Below are 21,272 nucleotides of genomic sequence, written 5' to 3' on the forward strand. Positions count from 1 at the left end.
TCCCTGAGTTAGGGAAGTCCAGAACTTGAGGGCATAGGTTTAGGGTGAGAGGGGAAAAATTTAAAAGGGACCTGAAGGGTAACTTTTTCACACAGTAGGTGGTTTGTGTACAGAAGCGGTGAAGCTGGTACAATTACAACATTTAAAAGACATTTGGATATGTGTATAAATAGGAAGGATTTAGAGGGATGTAGGCTAAGTGCTGGCAAATGGGAGTAGGTTAGGTTAGGATATCTGGTTGGCATGAACATGTTGGACTGAAGGGTCTGTTTCCGTACCATACATCTCTATGACACTTGAGTCACCTCTCATCCTTCTTTGCTCCACTGAGAAAAGCCTAACTCCCTCAACCTTTCTTCATGAGACATGCCCTCCCATCCAGGCAGCATCCTGGTAAATCTCCTGTGCTCCCTCTCTAAAACTTCCATACCCTTCCTATAATGAGGTGACCAGAACTGAACATAGTATTCCACGTGTGGTTTAACCAGGGCTTTATAGAGCTGCAGCATAACCTCACAGCTCTTAAACTTAATTGCCCTGCTAATGAAAAGTTACACACCATACAACTTCTTAACTACCCTGTTGTTAAGTTGGGTGGCAACTTTGAGGCATCTATGGACATGGACCCAAGATCCCTCTGTTCCTCCACACTGCCAAGAATCCTGCCTTTAACCCTGCATTCAAATTCGACCTTCCAAAATGACTCACTTCACACTTTTACAAGTTGAACTCCGTCTGCCATCTCTCAGCCCAGTTCTGCATCCTGTCAATGTCCCATTGGAACCTACAACAGCCCTGCACAATCCACAATCCTACCAACCTTTGTATCATCGGCAAACTTAATAACCCACAAATCCACTTCCTCATCCAAGTCATTTATAAAAATCACAAAGAGCAGAGGTCTCAGAACAGATCCCTGTGGAACACTACTGGCCACTGAGCCCTAGAATGAATACTTTCCATCCACTACCACTCGCTGTCTTCTTTCGGCCAGCCAATTCTGTATCCAGACAGCCAAGTTTCCCTGTATCCCATGCCTCCTTACTTTCCAAATGAACCTACCATGTGGAACCTTATGAAACGCCTTGCTAAAATTCATATACACCACATCCATTGCTCTACCTTCATCAATGTGTTTTGTCACATCCTCAAATAATTTTTGCTCCAAGCTTGCTATGTTCCACCAGCTAACTTCAACTAAGACTTCTGCAAACTAAAACTAAAAAGTTTTTCATGATAGGGATGTTTTCCTCTAATCAAAGATATGTAAATTGCTGAGCTTTCTAACTAAAAGAAGCCTAATGGTTGTTAATGTTCATTCTGTCTGGCTGTATAACTGTCTCAATGATAGCAAGTTCACATTTACATCTCATTTCTGGTTTAAAAAATAAATGTGGCTTCGGAGATACTGACAAATTAAGCATTAAATTTCCTCATAGCACAGACTAAAGCCTACATGCCATGTATTCAAAATTCAAACTCTAAAATAAATGATATTAAAATATGTATAAATCTCACTAACCTTGCATCACAGAAGCTCAAGCTTGTAGTTGGGGTTTATTGGACTGAGTTGCTGAGGGACTGGTGTTAGTGCAGGGTAACAATTCAAGATATATGGGTGGGTTCTTATTGACCATGGGAGGGAAAGGACATTATGCCAATCATTATCACTCTGGTCCCAACTTGGAAATGTATGAACGACAAGGGCATGACAATTCCAAACCATGGGCTCTGGGAATGAATTGGGAGGATTAACCATTCAGGAAGGGACTGAACAGAAGTAAGGAGGCTGAAAAGCCTTTAGAGACAGCAACACAGAATGTACATGAAGGATGGGGTATAATTGTTCATCTCAGGTGGAGCCTGCAACTCATAAGGATGAAGTAGCAACCTTGTCATTTTTGCACCAAACTCAACTGGGCCATAACAAGAGAAAAAGGTTGCCACCACATGCAGAGTGGATGGAGTAAGTTACTATTTTTCTCTTCAGGAGTAGAGTATAATTCTTTACATGTCAGACCACCTGCTAGTCGTAGTATTCGTGCATTTGCTGATTGTGTAATGCCACCTATCAACTGTCAAATTGGATTTTGTTAAAAGGTATATTTTTTGCAAGAGTGAACATAAAAGCATTATGACCTCAAGTAATCATGACAGTTACATTTTTTGCATTGACTGTTACCTATAATGTCAGATATGCAAAGTCATGTAGTTGCAGACCTCAAAATTTCACTGGTGTTGCCATTTCTTCTTCTTTCTTACGTAACAATGAAGATAACACTTGTCAGCACATCTAACTACTTGTGCAATGACATGGTCTGTGATATTCAGTGGTCGCTTTATTTGGGAAGAAGCACTATAGTGGTGGATAAGTGCTTGAATTTTACTTCGCTCCTTTGGATCTGAATTAGGTGACATAACCAAGAGCGCCATATCAAGGCATGACATTAGCCTCTTTGCGAAGCCTCCATGACAAACTGTGTTGATGCATAATGTAGTACTTGTGATTGCAATCAGAAGTATTTCTAAAGAATAGTCTTACCAGGCTTGAAAAGTTTACTCTGTTTCTTTTTTCAAATACGCTGCCAGACCTGCTGAGTTTCTCCAGCATTTGTATTTGTTTCACTCCATCAGTGTCCAACGTAACTGTGACCATAGAGGCCAAGTTTTGAAGATATACACCAGATATTCTGGAAGCTGCCATTCTGTGTGCATGCTCATGAGTTTTCAGGTTCTGAAATCCTTTCAAGTTCCTTGGGTCTTAAAGGTTTCTGGCTGATGAGGATGGCCCCTTCCAAACATGGCTGATAAAACCTTTACGAAATGGCCAGACTCTCTCACAACAGAAATACAACACTGCCCATGCTTCCACCAGGACCATAACGGAGAAAACCATAGAGGTTTCAATAATTGGACTGCTCCAGCAGGGCCTTGCAAGAGTGCACTGCACCGTTGTGATTTGTTGTGTCCTTCACAATGGTAGCTGATAAATGTGATAATGAGCAGTATCTCCCAAATGCAGATGAAATGAGGCATCAAAAACGACCTTCTTTGGATAATGATCAGGACATTGTTAAGGAGGGATATCCAGGAGACCAAGATAGAGTTATGCATTGTCGAGCATGAGAGGTCAACCAGACCCTAATTGTTATGTGCTTCCAGGATGCATGCATTGGATTTGAACTTCCTTTACATTGTGTTAGGTTCTATTGAGTAAATTGCTGTCAGCTGCTGGTCAGTCCATAGTACACATGGACCTGGTTATTTTCAGAGCAGCTGATTCAACTTTGAAGTCTTCGCCCTTTACAGGGCCTCCACACCATTTGGGACAAAGCAGCAGTTGCTGAGGCAGGGCAGTGATATGGCATGGTACTAAGATGAGGTGGCTATATGCACGTGTTGACTGAAGCCTTAAAAGCCACCTCACCTCAGCACCTTTCCATGTCTCAACCCCGTTACTTTTAAACTGGGAGCAAAATAGGGTATCCAAGTGTTGAGCAGTGCACTTCCTCATGACAGACAGCAGGTTAAGAGTACCTTCTTTTCATCCTTGCATCATTGGCTGTCTATTTAGACTGCTAAATTGTCCTGAAATGCTTCAGCAACCTGTAAACAGTGTTTAATATGAGAGAGGCATTACTTTGTACAGTTTCAGTCAGCAGGCAACTGAGCTATGAGGGAGAGTGAAGATGTGAACTTCCCATTACATATCTCCCAGATTTGAATAAAAATACACTCTCTGAAAAGCTGAAAGATAGTATTAAACCTATCCCACAGACATATGTGAAATCCTCATTAGTTGACGTATTTTTTTTTAGATTAGATTACTTTACAGTGTGGAAACAGGCCCTTCGGCCCAACAAGTCCACACCGACCCGCCGAAGCGCAACCCACCCATACCCCTACATTTACCCCTTACCTAACACTACGGACAATTTAACGTGGCCAATTCACCTGACCTGCACATCTTTGGACTGTGGGAGGAAACCGGAGCACCCGGAGGAAACCCACGCAGACACGGGGAAAATGTGCAAACTCCACACAGTCAGTTGCCTGAGGCGGGAATTGAACCCGGGTCTCTGGCGCTGTGAGGCAGCAGTGCTAACCACTGTGCCACCGTGCCGCCCACTAAATTGATTCTATCCTGTCACTGTCAGAGTGGATGTAAGTATGGATAAATTATGCAAGGCAGGCCCCAGATTTGGCTTCAGTGTTGTCCACATTAAAGTACAATGCCTTGGTTACAGTTGACAACATAATGGCTCAAGGACCCTTAATGCTGTCTGCAATGAGGGAGTCATTTGCTTTTAAGAGATGAGCAATGCTTGGACATTACAACTTCTTTCATCCTTGAGATATTTGAAGAGGGTGCTCATTTCTGAAATGAGTGCAACTTCACCAGATTTGACAACCTAGAGCAGATAGTTTAAGAATGTAAGTGAGCATATCTTTCTGAAAATACATGATTATTTACAATGAAGTGTGATATGTGCCACCTTTAAAACCTTCAGTGGGATGTTTTCTTATTTTCTTGTTCACTATGTCCAAGTGGAGTCCCAATATTTGCAGCTGGGGTGAAGGGAGCCTGCTCTGTAGTCAGCCCTGTTGGCCTGAAAAACCTGGTTGATCACTCCAGGCCTTCTGAGAGTCCTGTCCAGATGCTCACCTTCCTTGGCTTTGACTTCTGCAGGTTTTGACACCACAGGCATTGGAGAGGTACTGGGGAGGAACCTCTGGAGTTGTCTGAGAGGAAGATTCTGGGTACCTATGTGTGACTCTTCTCTTGGAATGCCTGCAGGTATCCCTGGGTTCTCTGAGAGGAGGGAGTACCTGGAGTAAGGTGAAGCTGCATAGACATTTATGCTGAGTAGTGTCAAAGATTGATGAAGTGCATATCTGTCAGGTACTGAATGTGGTGAACCTGGGTCTTCATGGTGGTAACCAAACTGTCAATGAAGGAAGTCATACATATGCATGCTGGAACCAGTATGATACTGATAATGTTGATGGACACCTCTATCGTTTGATTCAATTTACTGACTGCCTCTTTCCAACCGACCTTATGTTCCGGTATCTTTGTGTATTTTGATGAAGTCATTAATGGCAGAGACCATGGGATTGTTTTTTGCCTGGGGCTGAGCAAGTGCTTAGTGCTGCCAGTCCTCTGAGTATTAGAATATTTCTTTCTCAACTTGCTGTACGTATATGCCCTTTACATTTTATGCACTCTAAGACTATCAGACCAAAACCATAAAGGTATGCAAAATTTACTGAACTGAAAATAAATCTTAAAAATAGATTGTAATTTATGTTGCTCAGAATTTCCATTAAAATATTATGGGTAAGTGTTAAATTTTACTGTCTCTCAGCGTTATCTGAGCAGAGTGCAAAAAGTAACATTTAATGAAGGTGACTGAAATCCAACAAAACTCAACAGATTCCTTTACATTTATTTAAAGTAAAAGAACTCAAATGATGTTGGCCTAACATGGCAAATTTCCTCCTCTGTTCTCCACACAAGTGATACAAACTCCACAGGTTGTAAAGTCTAACATTGATTATAAATGTCTCTAATTTATATTAAAATAAGAGTGCCTAATTTATTATTCCATATGATTTCCATTGAGAGTATTATTTTAGTTGAACTGTTTTTTGACAATTCTGGTAGAAACACTTCATTGCCATGAATTTGTTTATGGAAAATGTTTGTTTTGATTCATGCAGAATCTATGAGAAATGTAAATCAAAATATTATAAAGTATGAATGCTTTGAAATCTGAAATAATGAAACCATTTAAAGTTATGTTTTTGGGTGATCATGACATACCAACTCTGGGAATTCTTTTTACTCACCCTCAATGTCAAATACTTTAGATTAAATCTATATTATTGCTAACAAAAGTGCTCAACCTCTGTCTGAACTGAGGCCCACTCAGCAGAAACTATGTTGCTGATCAGCCCTATCATAGCTTGCTCCACTAAAGCTTTTGGAAAGATTCTGTGCTGCATTTGGCTTCCATTCTAATTCCTCCAGCTGTGTAAATTCTTCTGTTATCTGTGTCTGGAAGGAAATATGGAAAGATTAAAAAGGAAGCTTTCCTAGACTGGTGCACTTACTAGTATCACACATTTGAATTTGGAAAATTGTATACTTGCTTAAAGGACAGTGCTTGTATTCAGGCATTGATTTTAAGATAATATATTTATTATAATTTTTAAAAATTACCAGATGTCAGACATATCATTGGGATTCAGATTTGTGTTTCTTTAGATGCTACACAGAACAGTTAAACTACAAATGTTTATATTCAAAACTATTGAGTAAATTCCTGCAATTAATATGAAGGAAAGCATTCACTCAGTGAGAATTGAATTCAACTATTAAACCGTCTTAAAATTAATAATGAGGTTAAAAATTCATATCATCACATAATCTGAAGCACGAGTATCAAATTCATAAATTTCTGAGCACTTATTTGTCATTCAGCAACGGATGTAAATCCCATCCAAAAACTCACTTGTCCACTCATCCACTAAAGAATAAATGCCTTGGTTCTGCTTCTAAAATTTAGGATTAATCTGTTTGATAGAATATAATATTGAGGAGAGATCTATTTCTTCCATGTTTTTGTCCAAGTTCAGCTCTACTTCTCGACACCATCTGAAAATGGATGGATTTATTTATTTATCAATTTATTTAGATTAGATTAGATTACTCACAGCATGGAAACAGGACCTTTGGCCCAACAAGTCCACACCGACCCTCCGAAGAGCAACCCACCCAGACCCATTCCCCTACATTCACCCCTTGACCTAACACTATGGGCAATTTAGCATGGCCAATTCACCTGACCTGCACATTTTTGGACTGTGGGAGGAAACCAAAGCACCCGGAGGAAACCCACGCAGACACGAGGAGAATGTGCAAACTCAACACAGACAGTTGCCTGAGGCGGGAATTGAACCCGGGTCTCTGGTGCTGTGAGGCAGCAGTGCTAACCACTGTGTCACCATTTTCTTTGTTCTTTCATGAGATGGCTGCATTGCTTTGGGTCTGGAGTCATTGGGATTTCCCACCCTAAAGGGCAGTAGTGTAGCAGATGAATTTTTGCGAGTTAACTGAGGCTAATTTTGTATACAGATTTAGTACAGGTGTTTTCCTAGGGTTGGGTAATCAAGGACTACAGGGTATCGGTTTAAGGTTAGAGAGGAAAGAATAAACAGGAACCTGAGGGGCAACTTTTTTATGCAGAAGGTGGTACACACATGGAATGAGCTGCCAGCGGAAGTGGTTGAGGCAGGTACATTAACAACATTTACAGGGCATTCTGGGCAAATACATGGATAGGAAAGGTTTAGAAGGATATGGACCAAGTGCAGGGAAATGGAGTTAGTGTGGTCAACTTGTGCCAAAGTGCCTGTCTCCATGCTGCAGGACTCTATGATTCGATAACTGAATTTAAATGGCGTCAGTTACTATGTTGGGATTTGAATCACTGGACCTCTGGATTACTAGGCTAGTAACCTGACCACTATGCCCTTATTCTTTCAAAGAAATAAGGCTATAATTGCATTGGAATATATATATCTTATTTTTCATTATTGCTGGATTAATTTATATCCAATATAAAACAGGTGTCCTATGATGCCAGCTGCTTGTAGTTATATAGAAACATATAGAATCCCTACAGTGTGGAATTAAGCCATTTAGCCCAACAAGTCCACATTGACCCTCTGAAGAATATCTTACCCAGACCCATTCCCCTACACTATTACTCGACATTTCCCCTGACTATGCCCCTAAGCTGCACATCCCTAAACACTATGGGCAATTTACCATGACCAATTCACCTAAACTGTACATCTTTGGATGTTGATTCACATCACATCACATCACATTAGGCAATTAGAAAGAATTGACCAGATATTTCTATTTTTTTTGTTCCTTTCCTTGCTATTTCTTTAAAAGCTTTGGCTTTGAAATGGGGTTTCAATTTGCATGCCTCATCAATTCTATAGAAGTACTGCCAGAGGAAATACTTTGCTATCTCTCCTTTTGAAAGAGTAAAGAAAAATCAACAGAAAGAGACCAATCACTCTTGAACACAAATGGTGTTTGCCAATAGGCCATTCTACAATATATAAATCATGATATTGGATCAGAAGATGCAGAATCTATATAGTTGGATGTAAGAAGTAACAAGGAGAAGAGGACACTGATGGGAGTAGTCTACAGGACCACTGCCAGTAGCTACACAGTAGAACAGAGAGTAAATCAGGTAATAGCTCTGTATAGACTGCTGTTGCACATCATCCACCTCTTTTCCCTCATCTACCGCCTGGACACGCCTTGGTGTGCCCATTTGCCACCTGGCAGTGGGGATCTCCAATGGAGGGCTCTCTATGCAGGAGTCGTCCTCCTGCTTTTGCTTAGTGATCTGGGGTGGAGGGTGCTGCATGCAGCAGTCCCCTGCAACCACAGGTTGCGGTGGTTCATGGGCTCCCAGTCCAACTGTTTCTTCTGTGGTGCTGCGGAGTCCGTGTACCATGTATATATTGGGTGTGGGCATTTGCACTCTCTTTTTGATTTTCTTAAAAACCTTCTTTTCTGTCTCTGGTTGCACTTCAGTCCCACGCTCCCCGGGCACAGATGGAGGGTAGGTCAGAAGACGTCCTCGTGGGTTTGCTCCTGGGCCTGGCCAAACTGGCCATAAACAGGTCCAGGCAACGGGTCGTGTATGTGGTTGTTATGGCCGATCTTCCACAGCTATGTCCGAGCTCGGGTGTCCTTGGAGAAGGAGCACGCGGTATCTCCCAACTCCCTCGAGCTTTTCAGGGGAGGTGGGCACCGCAAGGAGTGGTGTGTTTTATTTCCCCCTTCAACTCTATTTTGATTTAATCCTACCCTTCCCTTCACCTTTTTGATCATGTAGCATTGCCCTTTGATGAGAAGAGCATTGCTTGTCACTGTCCACCCAGGTGCTTCCTTTTTTCCTGGTGGTGGAAATTGAAGAAAGATTTGTACACCTGTTGTCTTTCACTGTGTCTCACCTGCACACGCACACAATATGGGTGCTGGGGAAAATATAAGCACCACCGCCATTAGACAGTAGTGTGGAGATAAAGAAGAAAATATAACCAGGAGATGCTGGAAAAAATAAATAAATCAGATGATAATAAGAGCATGTAAAATGGCAAGACATTAATCAATTATGCATAGTATATTCAAGGCTGAGATAGGTTTTGAATCAGTCAAGGAATTGCGATTACAAGGGAAAATGCATGTAAACCAAAACCAGCAATCCATTCTAAAAGATGAAAGATTTAACAATCTAGGTTTGTTCATTGTATGACTGTAATCTTTTGCTATGAATTCTGTGTCTTATGTTCCTGCTTCACAACCACTTGATGAAGAAGCAGTCCTTTGAAAACTAGAGCTTCCAAATAAACGTGTTGGACTATAGCCTGGTCTTATGTGATTTTTAGCAAAATTAGGAGGCATCATTGATAGCCAGGTAAGTTATTAAAAATACAAAGGGATCTTGATCAGATGGGGAAGAGGGTTGAGGATTACCAAATGCAATTCCATACAGATAAGTGTGAGGTTTTGCACTCTAGATAGTCAAACCAAGGTAGGACTTATACAGTAAATGGTAAGATCCTGAGGAGTGTTGTGAAACAGAGGGACCTAGGTGTACAAGTACATTGTTCTTTATAAGTGGCACCACAGGTAGAAAGGGTGGGGAAGAAGGCATTTAGCATGCTGCCATTCATCGTTTGAAGCATTGAGCATAGGAGTTAAGACATTATTTAACAGTTGTGTAATTCGTTGGTGAGGCCGCACTTGAAGTATTGTGTACAGCTTTGGTCACCCTGTTATAGGAAAGACATAGTTAAGATGGAAAGAGTGCAAAGAAAATTTTTAGGACAATGTTGCCAGGACTAATAGGGAGAGGTTGCCAGGATAGGACTTTATTCCTTGGAACATAAGAGAGTGAGAAGTGACCTTATTGAGGTATATAAAACCATGAGGGGCATATACAGGATGAATGCATATAGCCTTTTTTTTCCCCAGGAATGGGAATTCAAAACTAGAGGGCATAGATTTAAGGAGGGAATGTGGTGCAACTTTTTCATGCAGAGAGTGGTGTGTATATGGAATGGGTTGCTAGAAAACATGGCAAAAGTGAGGACTGCAGATGCTGGAGATCAGAGTCAAGGTTAGAGTGGTGCTGAAAAAGCACAGCATCCGAGGAGCAGGAAAATCAACGTTTCGGGCAAAAGCCCTTCATCAGGAATGAGGTAGGGAGTCTCCAGGGTGGAGAGGTAAATGGGAGGTGGTTGGAGAGGAGGGTGGAGCAGATAGGTGGGAAGGAAGATTAGCAGGTAGGACACGTCATGAGGATGGTGCTGAGCTGGCAGGTTGGAACTGGGATGAGATGGCGGGGGAGGGAAATGAGGAAACTGGTGAAGTCCACATTGATGCCCTGGGGTTGAAGTGTTCCAGGCGTTGGGCAGTGAGGGAGTGGCGGTGGAGGAGGCCCAGGACCTGTATATTCTCGGCAGAGTGGGAGGGAGGAGTTGAAATGTCGGCCACGGGATGGTGGGGTTGATTTGTGCAGGTGTCCTGGAGATGTTCCCTAAAGTGCTCTGCAAGAAGGTATCCAGTCTCCCCAATGTAAAGGAGACCGCAAGGGGGGCAACAGATACAATAAATGACATTTGTGGATGTGCAGGTGAAACTTTGGTGGATGTGGAAAGCTCCTTTGGGGCCTTGGATGAAGGTGAGGGGGGAGGTGTGGGTGCAGGTTTTGCAATTCCTGCGGTGGCAGGGGAAGGTGCTAGGAGGGGAGGGTGGGTTGTTGGGGAGCATGGACCTGACCAGGTAGTCACAGAGGGGAACGGTCTTTGCGGAAAGTGGATAGGGGTGGGGTCGGTTTGTAAGTGGCGGAAATATCAGCAATGTCGGCAGATGATGCGGTTTATGTGGAGGTTGGTCGGGTGAAAGGCGAGGAAAACGTGGTTGAGGCAGGTACAATAGCAACATTTAAAAAAACATTTTGATAGGTACATGGATGGGATGGGTTTAGAGGGATATGGACCAAATGCGTGCATTTGGAACTAACTGAGTGGACACCATGGACCTGTTTGGACCAAATATCCTGTTTCCATGCTATATTACTCTATGATTCTAAGTAGGTTGTTAACTGCAAATCTGAGTAAAGCTATCACATTTCAGGTTAACCTACAGTGCTGCAATGTTTCTGTCATGGTGTGGTTGATGCTACCAGTTCCCCTGTTATTTGCTTATTTTGGAAGACCATATATATTGCATGCATATATATCTAATATATGTAGAATATTTGCACTTTATTAAAGTGAATAATCTCATGATTTTTGCCCCATAGCTCCTCAGTAAATCTCCTATTTCAGAAGAAGCAGTGTGATAATAACTTATAACCCCTGCATTTCCTGGTCACCATGCTGTATGCGATGCTTTTGTGGTTATCCTTTTGTTAGTATCTCCAAGGAATTGATGGCTCATTAATGTCTCATGTGCATTGTTGTGAACAGTGGGAGAGATTTAAAAATGTTTGAGTAGCTGAGTTTGTGACTTGACTAAGTAACTAAAAGAAAATATCAATCCAGTGTGCCCATAGGTTTTCTGTGTTCATATAGCTTAAGGAGGAAGAGTAGTAGAATGTGATAACAAAACTTTCATTTCTTTCACACTTTTGTTCACACTTTCTTTCCTCCTGACTGCTTTCCCAACTGCTGCCATGTGTTTATTATATTGGGTGAACGTTGGTTGGGTAATCTATTGTCAGGCTTCCTCCTTCCTTTTACTCTTTGTAAAGAAAAATGTAGGTGATGTTTTCCAGTTGCAGTGTGATGGAACCTAATATCATGGTAACATGTTTGCAGATGTGTGAAACAGCAGTTGTGCATCATGTGAAACTTTCTGTGTGACATTTCATGTAAAACTGTCAATGGAAGAATGCTTGTTGATAAAGGATGGCAGTGTAAACCATTCTGTAGAATCTCCAGGATATCAATGTTGAAATTTTGGAAAATCTTCACATAATGAGGATAGATAAACTCGTAGAAAGTGAGGTCTGCAGATACTGGAGATCAGAGTCAAAAGGTTTTTTAGATTACTTACAGTGTGGAAACAGGCCCTTCAGCCCAACAAGTCCACACTGACCCGCCGAAGCGCAACCCACCCATACCCCTACATATACCCCTTTCCTAACACTACGGACAATTTAGCATGGCCAATTCACCTGACCTGCACATCTTTGGACTGTGGGAGGAAACCGGAGCACCTGGAGGAAACCCACGCAGACACGGGGAGAACGTGCAAACTCCACACAGTCAGTCGCCTCAGGCAGGAATTGAACCCGGGTCTCTGGTGCTGTGAGGCAGCAGTGCTAACCACTGTGCCACCGTGCCGCCCGTGTGGTGCTGGAAAAGCACAGTAGGCCGGGCAGCATCCAAGGAGCAGGAGAATCGAAGTTTCAGACATCAGGAATAAACTAGTGTCAAACAATGGGAGTTCTTGGAAGGTCTATTAAATTCTGATTACCACATCTAACCTGTGTCAGATCATTAAGCTTCTAACATGGTGTTTCTTGTGGAGGCTCATAGAAGTAACACTTATTGTCAGAGCCTTCTACAATTGTAAAATCCTCACAGAGTGGAAATAGGCAATTCGGCCCATCAAGTCGACACTGACCTTCCGAAGGTCATCCCACCCAGACCTCCCCATCCCTGTAACCCTGCGTTTCCTACGGCTAATCCACTTGGCCTACACATTCCTGCATACTATGGGCAATTTAGCATGGCCAGTCCATCTAACCCACACATCTTTGGACTATGGGAAGAAACCAGAGCAAATAGAGGAAACCCACGCAGACATGGAAGAATGTGCAAACTCCACATGTCAGTCGCCGGAGGGTGGGGTTGAAACCGGGTTCCTGGCGCTGTGAAGCAGCAGTTTTACCTTCTCTTGCCCAATCTCTCTGATATATGCTTTCACTGTTTCTTGGCTGGTAATTTACCCAAGATGCCAGAAACTGATAACAATCTGAAAATTAGAGGCTTCATATAACACTTGCAGCTGAATTTGTTTCAGTAACATTCCATGCAATTAACCATTTTTAGAAGGAACTTATTTTTCTGACGGTTAGTGATAGAGCAAGAACAAAATTCGTTTGAGCCTGTTTTCACAGCTTGAATCCTCTCTGAACATCACAATTGATGTTTCTTTCAGAATGTGTGTCTCCAATGAATTCCAGGGTTCAAATTGTCCAAATCAATTCACTCGAAGTACAAACAGATGACCTGTTAAAACAGTCTGATGGTTCTTCAGGCTGATGGAGTGACAATCTTGAGTTTGTTAAAAGTGCCGAGTGTATTTACTCCACTTCAAATTAAGATAAATTGCAATATGCACTTTTGACTTGAAAAGTACAATATATGTGATTATATTTGTTCACTGAACTGTTAAAATTGACGATTTTAATTTATAGGTGGAAAAATTTAAAAAGTACTTGAAATTTAAAATCAGTACAATCTTGTTGGTGAAATTCACTGTTGCTTAATGTTGGTTACATTTATGGATTCCATTTGCCTCTTTTCTGTTACTGAAATAAGTTTTTGGAAGTGGCACATTATTGATAAATTAAAAGGATTGTCTTCTTGAACTCTTTTATATGCTTAACATCAGACCAGAGAAAAAGCTCAAGTGAAACTTGTGTTCTACTTTGATTTCCAAGATAATTTAATAAATGGTGTCAACGGGAATCTGAGTAGTCTAATTGTCCCTAAGTACGTTGGTGAATAGGAATGTGAAAATGATTTCTTGTACTGTGCAGATCCATGGGAGGAGCAGGATCTTTACAGATTTGACTCCTTAAAATTTGCTAATAAAATTTACAACATGGATACAGTAAATAGAAAGATAATTGTAAATGGTTTGTTGTTGAATATTACTAAGGGTTGTGCAATTTTTGAAAATAAAAGATTGAATTAATAAAATATTTTCATTTACTTTGATAGATGTCGATGAATGTCAAGCTATTCCAGGAAGCTGTAGTGGAGGAAATTGTATAAATACCGTAGGCTCCTTTGAATGCAAATGCCCAGCTGGACATAGATTTAGTGAAGTGACTCAAAAATGTGAAGGTAAGACAAAAATATATTAGAGATCAGTGCACAACAAATATTTTAAAAATCATTGATTTTGATTTTATTGACTGTAGACGTTTGCATTCCGGAATTGTTGTAGTCTGTTTGCCGAGCTGGGAATTTGTGTTGCAGACATTTCGTCCCCTGTCTAGGTGACATCCTCAGTGCTTGGGAGCCTCCTGTGAAGCGCTTCTGAGATGTTTCCTCCGACATTTATAGTGGTTTGAATCTGCCGCTTCCGGTTGTCAGTTCCAGCTGTCCGCTGCAGTGGTCGGTATATTGTATCCAGGTCGATGTGCTTATTGATTGAATCTGTGGATAAGTGCCATGCCTCTAGGAATTCTTCTATTGATTGAATCTGTGGATGAGTTCCATTCCTCTAGGAATTCCCTGGCTGTCCTCTGTTTGGCTTGTCCTATAATAGCATTGTTGTCCCAGTCGAATTCATGTTGCTTGTCATCTGCGTGTGTGGCTACTAAGGATAGTTGGTCGGGATCGTTAGCTGTCTTCCTGTTTGTCCTATGTAGTGTTTTGTGCAGTCCTTGCATGGGATTCTGGAATTTTATATATACTTAACAACAAAAACAAATCACTCAATAAATAATTCTATCTTCATTGTTTTTAGAATTTGTGTGAAAATTAAAAATCATAACAAAGATGTACTCATTAAATAAGATGTATCCTAGAATGTAAATATAGTTGATAACATTTGTTTTTATGGTTGTTTCCACACACCTTGTCATGTCAGTGCTCTACTGGAAGTGAGGCAGTATTTTGAAATTAGTAAATCTGTCTTTGCCACAGCTATGAATCATCTCTACTGCAGCTGTGAATTTACTGTTAAATTCTCACATAGTTTATATTTCTTATTAAAATAGGTTTGCTGCATCCTAAATTTCTATAGAAACTATGAAGCAGAACATTTGGTCTATTTAGTCAATGTTGTGTTTACCCTGATAAGCCCACCCTGTTGCCACATCCCTTTCCTCACCTTTTCTTCAAATCACTCATCTAATTTATTAATATTGGATTAGTCTCTCTTTTAGTCACGAGCTCCAACAGTGAATTTCACAGCCTTATGGCTACTCATAAAAAAAGGTTTCTCCTCTCCCGTCTAAAATATCATGTATGTAATCGTCAATTTATGTCCTCCTGTAATTGAGCTTTGAATTACTCATCATAATTTATTTCTACTTGGTCTTGATTCACCAGTAAATCTCAACATTTATAGTTCACTCGACATTAAACTCAGTATTCCATTAAATTTTTATATGGCTTTTTAAAAATATAACATGAGAGTGCTGTTGCACATCAATGAACACATGGACCTTGACACAAAGTAGATACAGTTCCAATGGCAAAGAAACCTTGATGACTGGGTATGCTGCAAGCCTTCATCTGCTGTCAGAATTGTAAATATCACATGAATGTCATCTGCCTGAATCAGTAATGAGCCCTTGATTTTCATTGAGCTTTGTCTCATTCTTCCCGTTTAACCTTGCTATCATGGCTGGCCATGCCAGGAACTGAGATTTCCTGATAGCATTGCTCTCAGGATTAATGGAATACTCAAGCCTCTCCACAGCAAGGCAGAAATCCATGGAGTGGAAAAAAATGTCTCACACAAGACGTCTATGTGGAGGACTTCAAAGCCTCCATGCACACAACACAAACTCTGCAGGATTAGGCGGGTAGTGACATGAACACAGTTGTGAGATCTGGAAGTTTACAAGTTTGAACCGATGTGTAAGTGGTGAAGTTTGATTCAGTCATTTCACTCTTGGAATAAGAACAGGAGAGCATTTTGGCAACTGCCTTCACAGCTGAGCAACCCTCTTCTACAGCATTTAAAGGATGTTTGGTCAGGTACATCAATAGGAAAGGTTGAGAGAGATATAGCCAAATACAGGCAAATGGGACTAGTTTAGTTTGGGAAACTTGGTCTCCATGGATGAGTTGAACCGAAGGGCCAGTTACCATGCCGTATGACTCTATCCATAGCTCTTACTCCACATGAGGAATGGGCTAGAAATGGTGCCCTAAAACTAGTCTATTCCATTACCCACCTGGTTAGAAAACCATGCATCTACCTGCAGCCTGAAAATCAAAGTCAAACTCAATCTTGGAACATGGAATGTAAGGAAAAATCATGGATAATGAACAAAACAATCACCTGGAATGAAGTACTGTCCTTATTACCTGTGAACTCAGCCACTTCATCATTGATATTGCTGCCCTGCAGGACACGTGAAAAGAAGACAAAGGGCAGCTGACAGAAGAAGGTGGTCGTTATACCTCTTGGAAAAGAAAACCTGAGGATCAATCCAGGGCAAGTGAAATTAGAATTAAGAGTGAACTCATCAACTGAATCTCATAGCTTCCTATTGGTAACAACTTACCAAGAACCAAGCCAATGATTTTGAGTGCATATGCCCCACCCCTTAATGACATACATGAATCCAAATAAAGCTTGTACTCCATCCTGGACACCATGCTCACCAGCATCCCTCAGGAAGATAAACTATCCTCCTTGGATGCCAAGGTTGGAGAGGACTCCCGAAACTGGAAAGGAAGGAGTCAGGAATTGCAACTCCAATGTGATTCTCCTGCTCATCAAATGTGAGGAATGCCAACTGGTCATCACCAACACACAATTCCGCAAAATGTTAAGCTCAAGACTTCTTGGTGGCATCCATGATCAAACCACTGGCACCTGCTCGATTGCGTAATCATTCAATTCCAAGATCAAAAATAAATTCTCATTACCAAAGGGATGACTAGTGTAGGTGATTTTTGGACAGACTACCGGTTCATCCACTGCCCTATGTCCATCATATGCCACCAGAAACAGCTGAAAATGAAGAGAAAATTCAGAAAAAAGCAGATGATCAAACTTTGAACAATGTCTTCACCAAATTCTCCAAGTTCATTTTAACGGAGTGGAGGAAATCTGAAAAGAGCTGAAAACAGCCATCATGTCATTATAATGAACAAACCATTGGCTATAAGATGAGGAAACACCAAGACTGGTTTGACAAATGACCACACCATCCAAGACCTCATCAATAAGAAGAGGATAGTTCTCCTTACCTTGCAAAATGACATCACCAACGAGTTAAAGAGGAGAACTCTTCAAACAACAAAGGCTGAGTCATAGAATCAAGAAACAATGGCAGACTCAGAAAGCTAAGGAGTTGCAACTGCTTGCCAACAGTCATGATACCTGGCTGCTTCAATGCTACCAAGGCAAAATACAAACCTTTGGTCTCAAGCTGGTGTAGAGTAACCTTTTTGAGAGATAGAGAAAAAAGCAAATTATGACAGCAAGCGCACCTCAAAGAACTCTTACGATCTACAGTTAAAATGTATTTGAATCCTCCAACGTCCCATCAAAGATGAAGAATAGAAAAGCCTCAGAGGCCCCCAATAGTCAGCATGAAATTAAGGAGCAAATATATAGGGAGATTGTAAATAGCTGTAACAGCAACAGGGTTGCCATAAATAATTTTAACTTTCCAAACAGACTGGGACTACCATGGTGTTAAGGGCTCGGATAGGCTTGAATTAGTTAAGGTCAAAAAAGTAATGAGGGAGAGAATAGGGCCTCTAAAGATCAAACGGGCCATCTATGTGCAGAGCTGCAGTGAAGGAATGAAATCCTAAACAAATTTTTCTTGTTAGTATTTACCATGGAGAAAGATGTGGAAGTTAGGGAACTTGGTGATGTCTTGAAAAGTGTCCACATTACAGAAGAGATGGTGCTGGAGGTCTTAAAACGCATACACGTACACAAATCCTGTGACCTGATCAAGTGTATCCCAGGATATTGCAGGCAGCTGGGAAAAAAAATGCAGGGCATCTAGTGGAGATATTTGTATTATTGACCATCAAGAGCGAGGCGCCAGAAGACTGGAGGGTGGCTAACATTGTGTCATTATTTAAGAACGGCTGCAAGGAATGAAAGGCGATGAGCCTAATGTCAGTGTAAGTAAGTTGTTGGAGGGGATTCTGCGAGACAAGATCCACATACATTTAGAAAGGCAGGGACCAATTAGGGATTGTCAGCATAGTTTTGTGTGAAGGTAATCATGTCTCACAAATTGGATTGAACGTTTTGAAGAGTTGACCAAGAAGATAAATGAGGACACTGCAGTAGATACTGTTTATATGGACTTTAACAAGGCTTTCGACAAGGTTCATCATAGTAGACTTGTTAGCAACGTTATATCACATGGGATTCAGGGAGACTTTGGATACAAAATTGGCTTGATGATAGGAGACAGAGAGTGGGCGGTAGGGGTTGTTCTGACTGGAGGCCTACGACCAGCAGTGTGCCGCAAGGACTGGAACTGGGCCCACTGTTGTTCATTATTTATACAAATGATTTGGATAAGAAAATAGGAGGTGTGGTTAGTAAGTTTGTGGATGACACCAAAATGGGTGATATGGTGGCCAGTGAAGGTTACCTAAGAGTACAACGGGATGTTGATCAACTGGGCCAGTGTGCTGAGGAATGACTGATGGAATTTAATTTAGTTAAGTGTGAGGTGTTGCATTTTTGGAAGACATACCAAGGCAGGACTCTCACTGTTAATAATAGGGCCCTGAGGTGTGTTGTCAAACAGAGACCTAACGGTGTGGGTACATACTTCCTTGAAAGTTGCATCACAGGTAGATTGGATGATGAAGAAGGTATTTGGAACCTTTGCTTTCATTGGCCAGGGCATTGAGTACAGGAGTTGGATGTCATATTACGTTGTGCAAGACATTGATAAGTCCACATTTGGAGAACTACACGCAATTTTGGGTGCCCTGCTAAAGGGTGGAAAAAAAGATACACAAGGTTGTTACTGAGATTGGAAGGTTTGAGTTATAAGGAGAGGCTGGATAGGCTGGGACTTTTCGCTTTTGCCCGAAACTTTGATTTTACTGCTCCTCTGATGCTGCCTGAACTGCTATGCTTTTCCAGCGCCACTAATCCAGAATCTGGTTTCCAGCATCTGCAGTCATTGTTTTTACCTGGGACTTTTCATCCTGGAGCATAGGAGGCTGAGGAGTGACCTTATAGAGGATTATAAAATCATGAGGGACATAGATAAAGTGAATAGCCAAGATCTTTTTCCTAGGGCGGGGGAGTCCAAAATCAGAGGGCATAGGTTATTGGGGAGAGGGGAAAGATTTAAAAAGGGACCTGAGATGCAACTTTTTACACAAGGATGCTGTCTATATGGAACAAGCTGCCAGAGGAAGTGGCAGAGACAGGTACCATTACAACAGCTAAAAGACACTTCAACAAGTACATGGATAGGATAAGTTTTAGAGGGACATGGGCCAAACTTGTTCACTTTAGGAAACCTGGTCAGCATGGATGAGTCAGGCTGAAGGGCCTGTTTCTGTGTTATATGACTGTCTGACTCTAAATGGATTGGATTCTAGTGAAGATTTTCAAACTTGGAGGTGCAGGTCTAACCTGTCTTCTCCATCAACTGTTCTTGAAAATTTGGGACAAGGAAGAAATTCCTGCCAATATCTGGGACGCTATCACCATCTTCAAGACAGGAGGTGAAGTAGACTATGGGAATTATTGAGGAATCTCCCTACTCTCCATCAGTGGGAAGATTGTCACCTTGAATCCTTGCCAAGTGCCCTGTCTCAGTTTCTGAAAAAATCCTCCCAGAAACCTAGTGTGGCTTCTGACCAAACCATGGAAGTATGGACATGATTTTCACAGCTTGACAATTACAAGATAAATACCAGGAACAACACCAACTAATCTATGGCCTTCATCAATCTGACCATAGCTTTTGACTGAATCAATTGAGAAGTGCTAAGTAAGACCTTGTCAAAGGCTGGCTGTCTGGAGATATTTATCAACAAATTCTACCTCCTCCACGACAAGATGTTGTTAACAGTCCTCACCAATAGTATTGTGACAGAAACCTTTGAAGTCAAGACAGGAGTCAAGCAGAGATGCATCATTGCCACGTACCCTTTTCTCCATCTTCATTGCCGCCAGTCTTCATCTTGTCAACAGCAAGTTTCCTAATAGAATTGGCAGTATCTGCAAGATTGATGAAAAAAAAGGGCACTGATATAGCTTGTGGAACTTAAGTATGTGGATGATAATATGATCATTGTTCTCTTGCAAGAGACTCTTCATACTTTACTTAACGCCTTTGCGGGAGCACACAGATGGATTGGTCTGAGCCTCAAGTAGGCTTGAGTCCTCTATCAACCCATCCTAGGGCATTTCTGACCTATTCCTCCATTAAGATCAACAAGGAGATCTTCTCAAAGATGGAACATTTCCCTTACCTAGATAGCCATTTCTCATCTAAGGTTAAAATCAATGCGGAGATCCAAAACTGCATCTAATCTGTCAGCGAGAGTCTTCAATGACTGTGCCATCCATACTGAAATTAAGATCCTTGTGTCTAAGGTAGCATCCTTTGGATACTTCTGTGTGGCTCCTAAACTTGGACTGCGTGTGGATGACACCTCAGTACCCTTGCGAAGTTTGAGATAGATTTTCTACATCAGTTGGGAGAACAGGCATATTAACATCAGTGTCCTTGGACGATCCAATGGGTCCATTGTCAAGGCCAAATCATCTGAAACCAACCCCACTGGGTCAACCATGTGCTTAGGATGTCTGGTTTCTGACTACCAAAGAAAATTCTCTTGACCCAGGTAAGAAACACACTCGAATGGAAAGAAGACAAAGGAAGCATTTCAAAGACTCCGTGAATGTTTCCTTCAACAAATGCAACATGAAGAAGGGCCTGTGCCCGAAACGTCGAATCTCCTGTTCCCTGGATGCTGCCTGACCTGCTGTGCTGTTCCAGCAATAAAGTTTCAACTTTGATCTCCAGCATCTGCAGACCTCACTTTCTCCCCCAGCACATGGGAGACTCTTGTTCAAAAGAAGCTGACTTGGAGGAGCTTCCTTTATGAAGGAACACTATTCTTCAAGAGCACTTGTCAACAAGAGGAGCTACAGAAATTGAATTTGAGAAAAGAATACCATCTTCATTGCTGCCAGTCTTCACCTTGTCAACAGCAAGTTTCCCAGTGGTATGGGC

The 21,272-nt window shown here is 41.5% G+C and overlaps 1 protein-coding gene across 1 annotated transcript in view; it reads left to right on the forward strand.

The window, feature by feature from the left end:
* LOC122542423 (fibrillin-1-like) overlaps nucleotides 1–21,272 on the forward strand; it is a 598,619-nt gene that overhangs the window by 102,944 nt on the left and 474,403 nt on the right. Inside the window, exon 7 of the mRNA XM_043680114.1 lies at nucleotides 14,062–14,187. Coding sequence (XP_043536049.1) covers nucleotides 14,062–14,187 — 126 coding nt within the window. The remainder of the gene's footprint in view (nucleotides 1–14,061; nucleotides 14,188–21,272) is intronic.

Source organism: Chiloscyllium plagiosum, chromosome 40, assembly GCF_004010195.1.
Source record: "Chiloscyllium plagiosum isolate BGI_BamShark_2017 chromosome 40, ASM401019v2, whole genome shotgun sequence".
NCBI lineage: Eukaryota > Metazoa > Chordata > Chondrichthyes > Orectolobiformes > Hemiscylliidae > Chiloscyllium > Chiloscyllium plagiosum.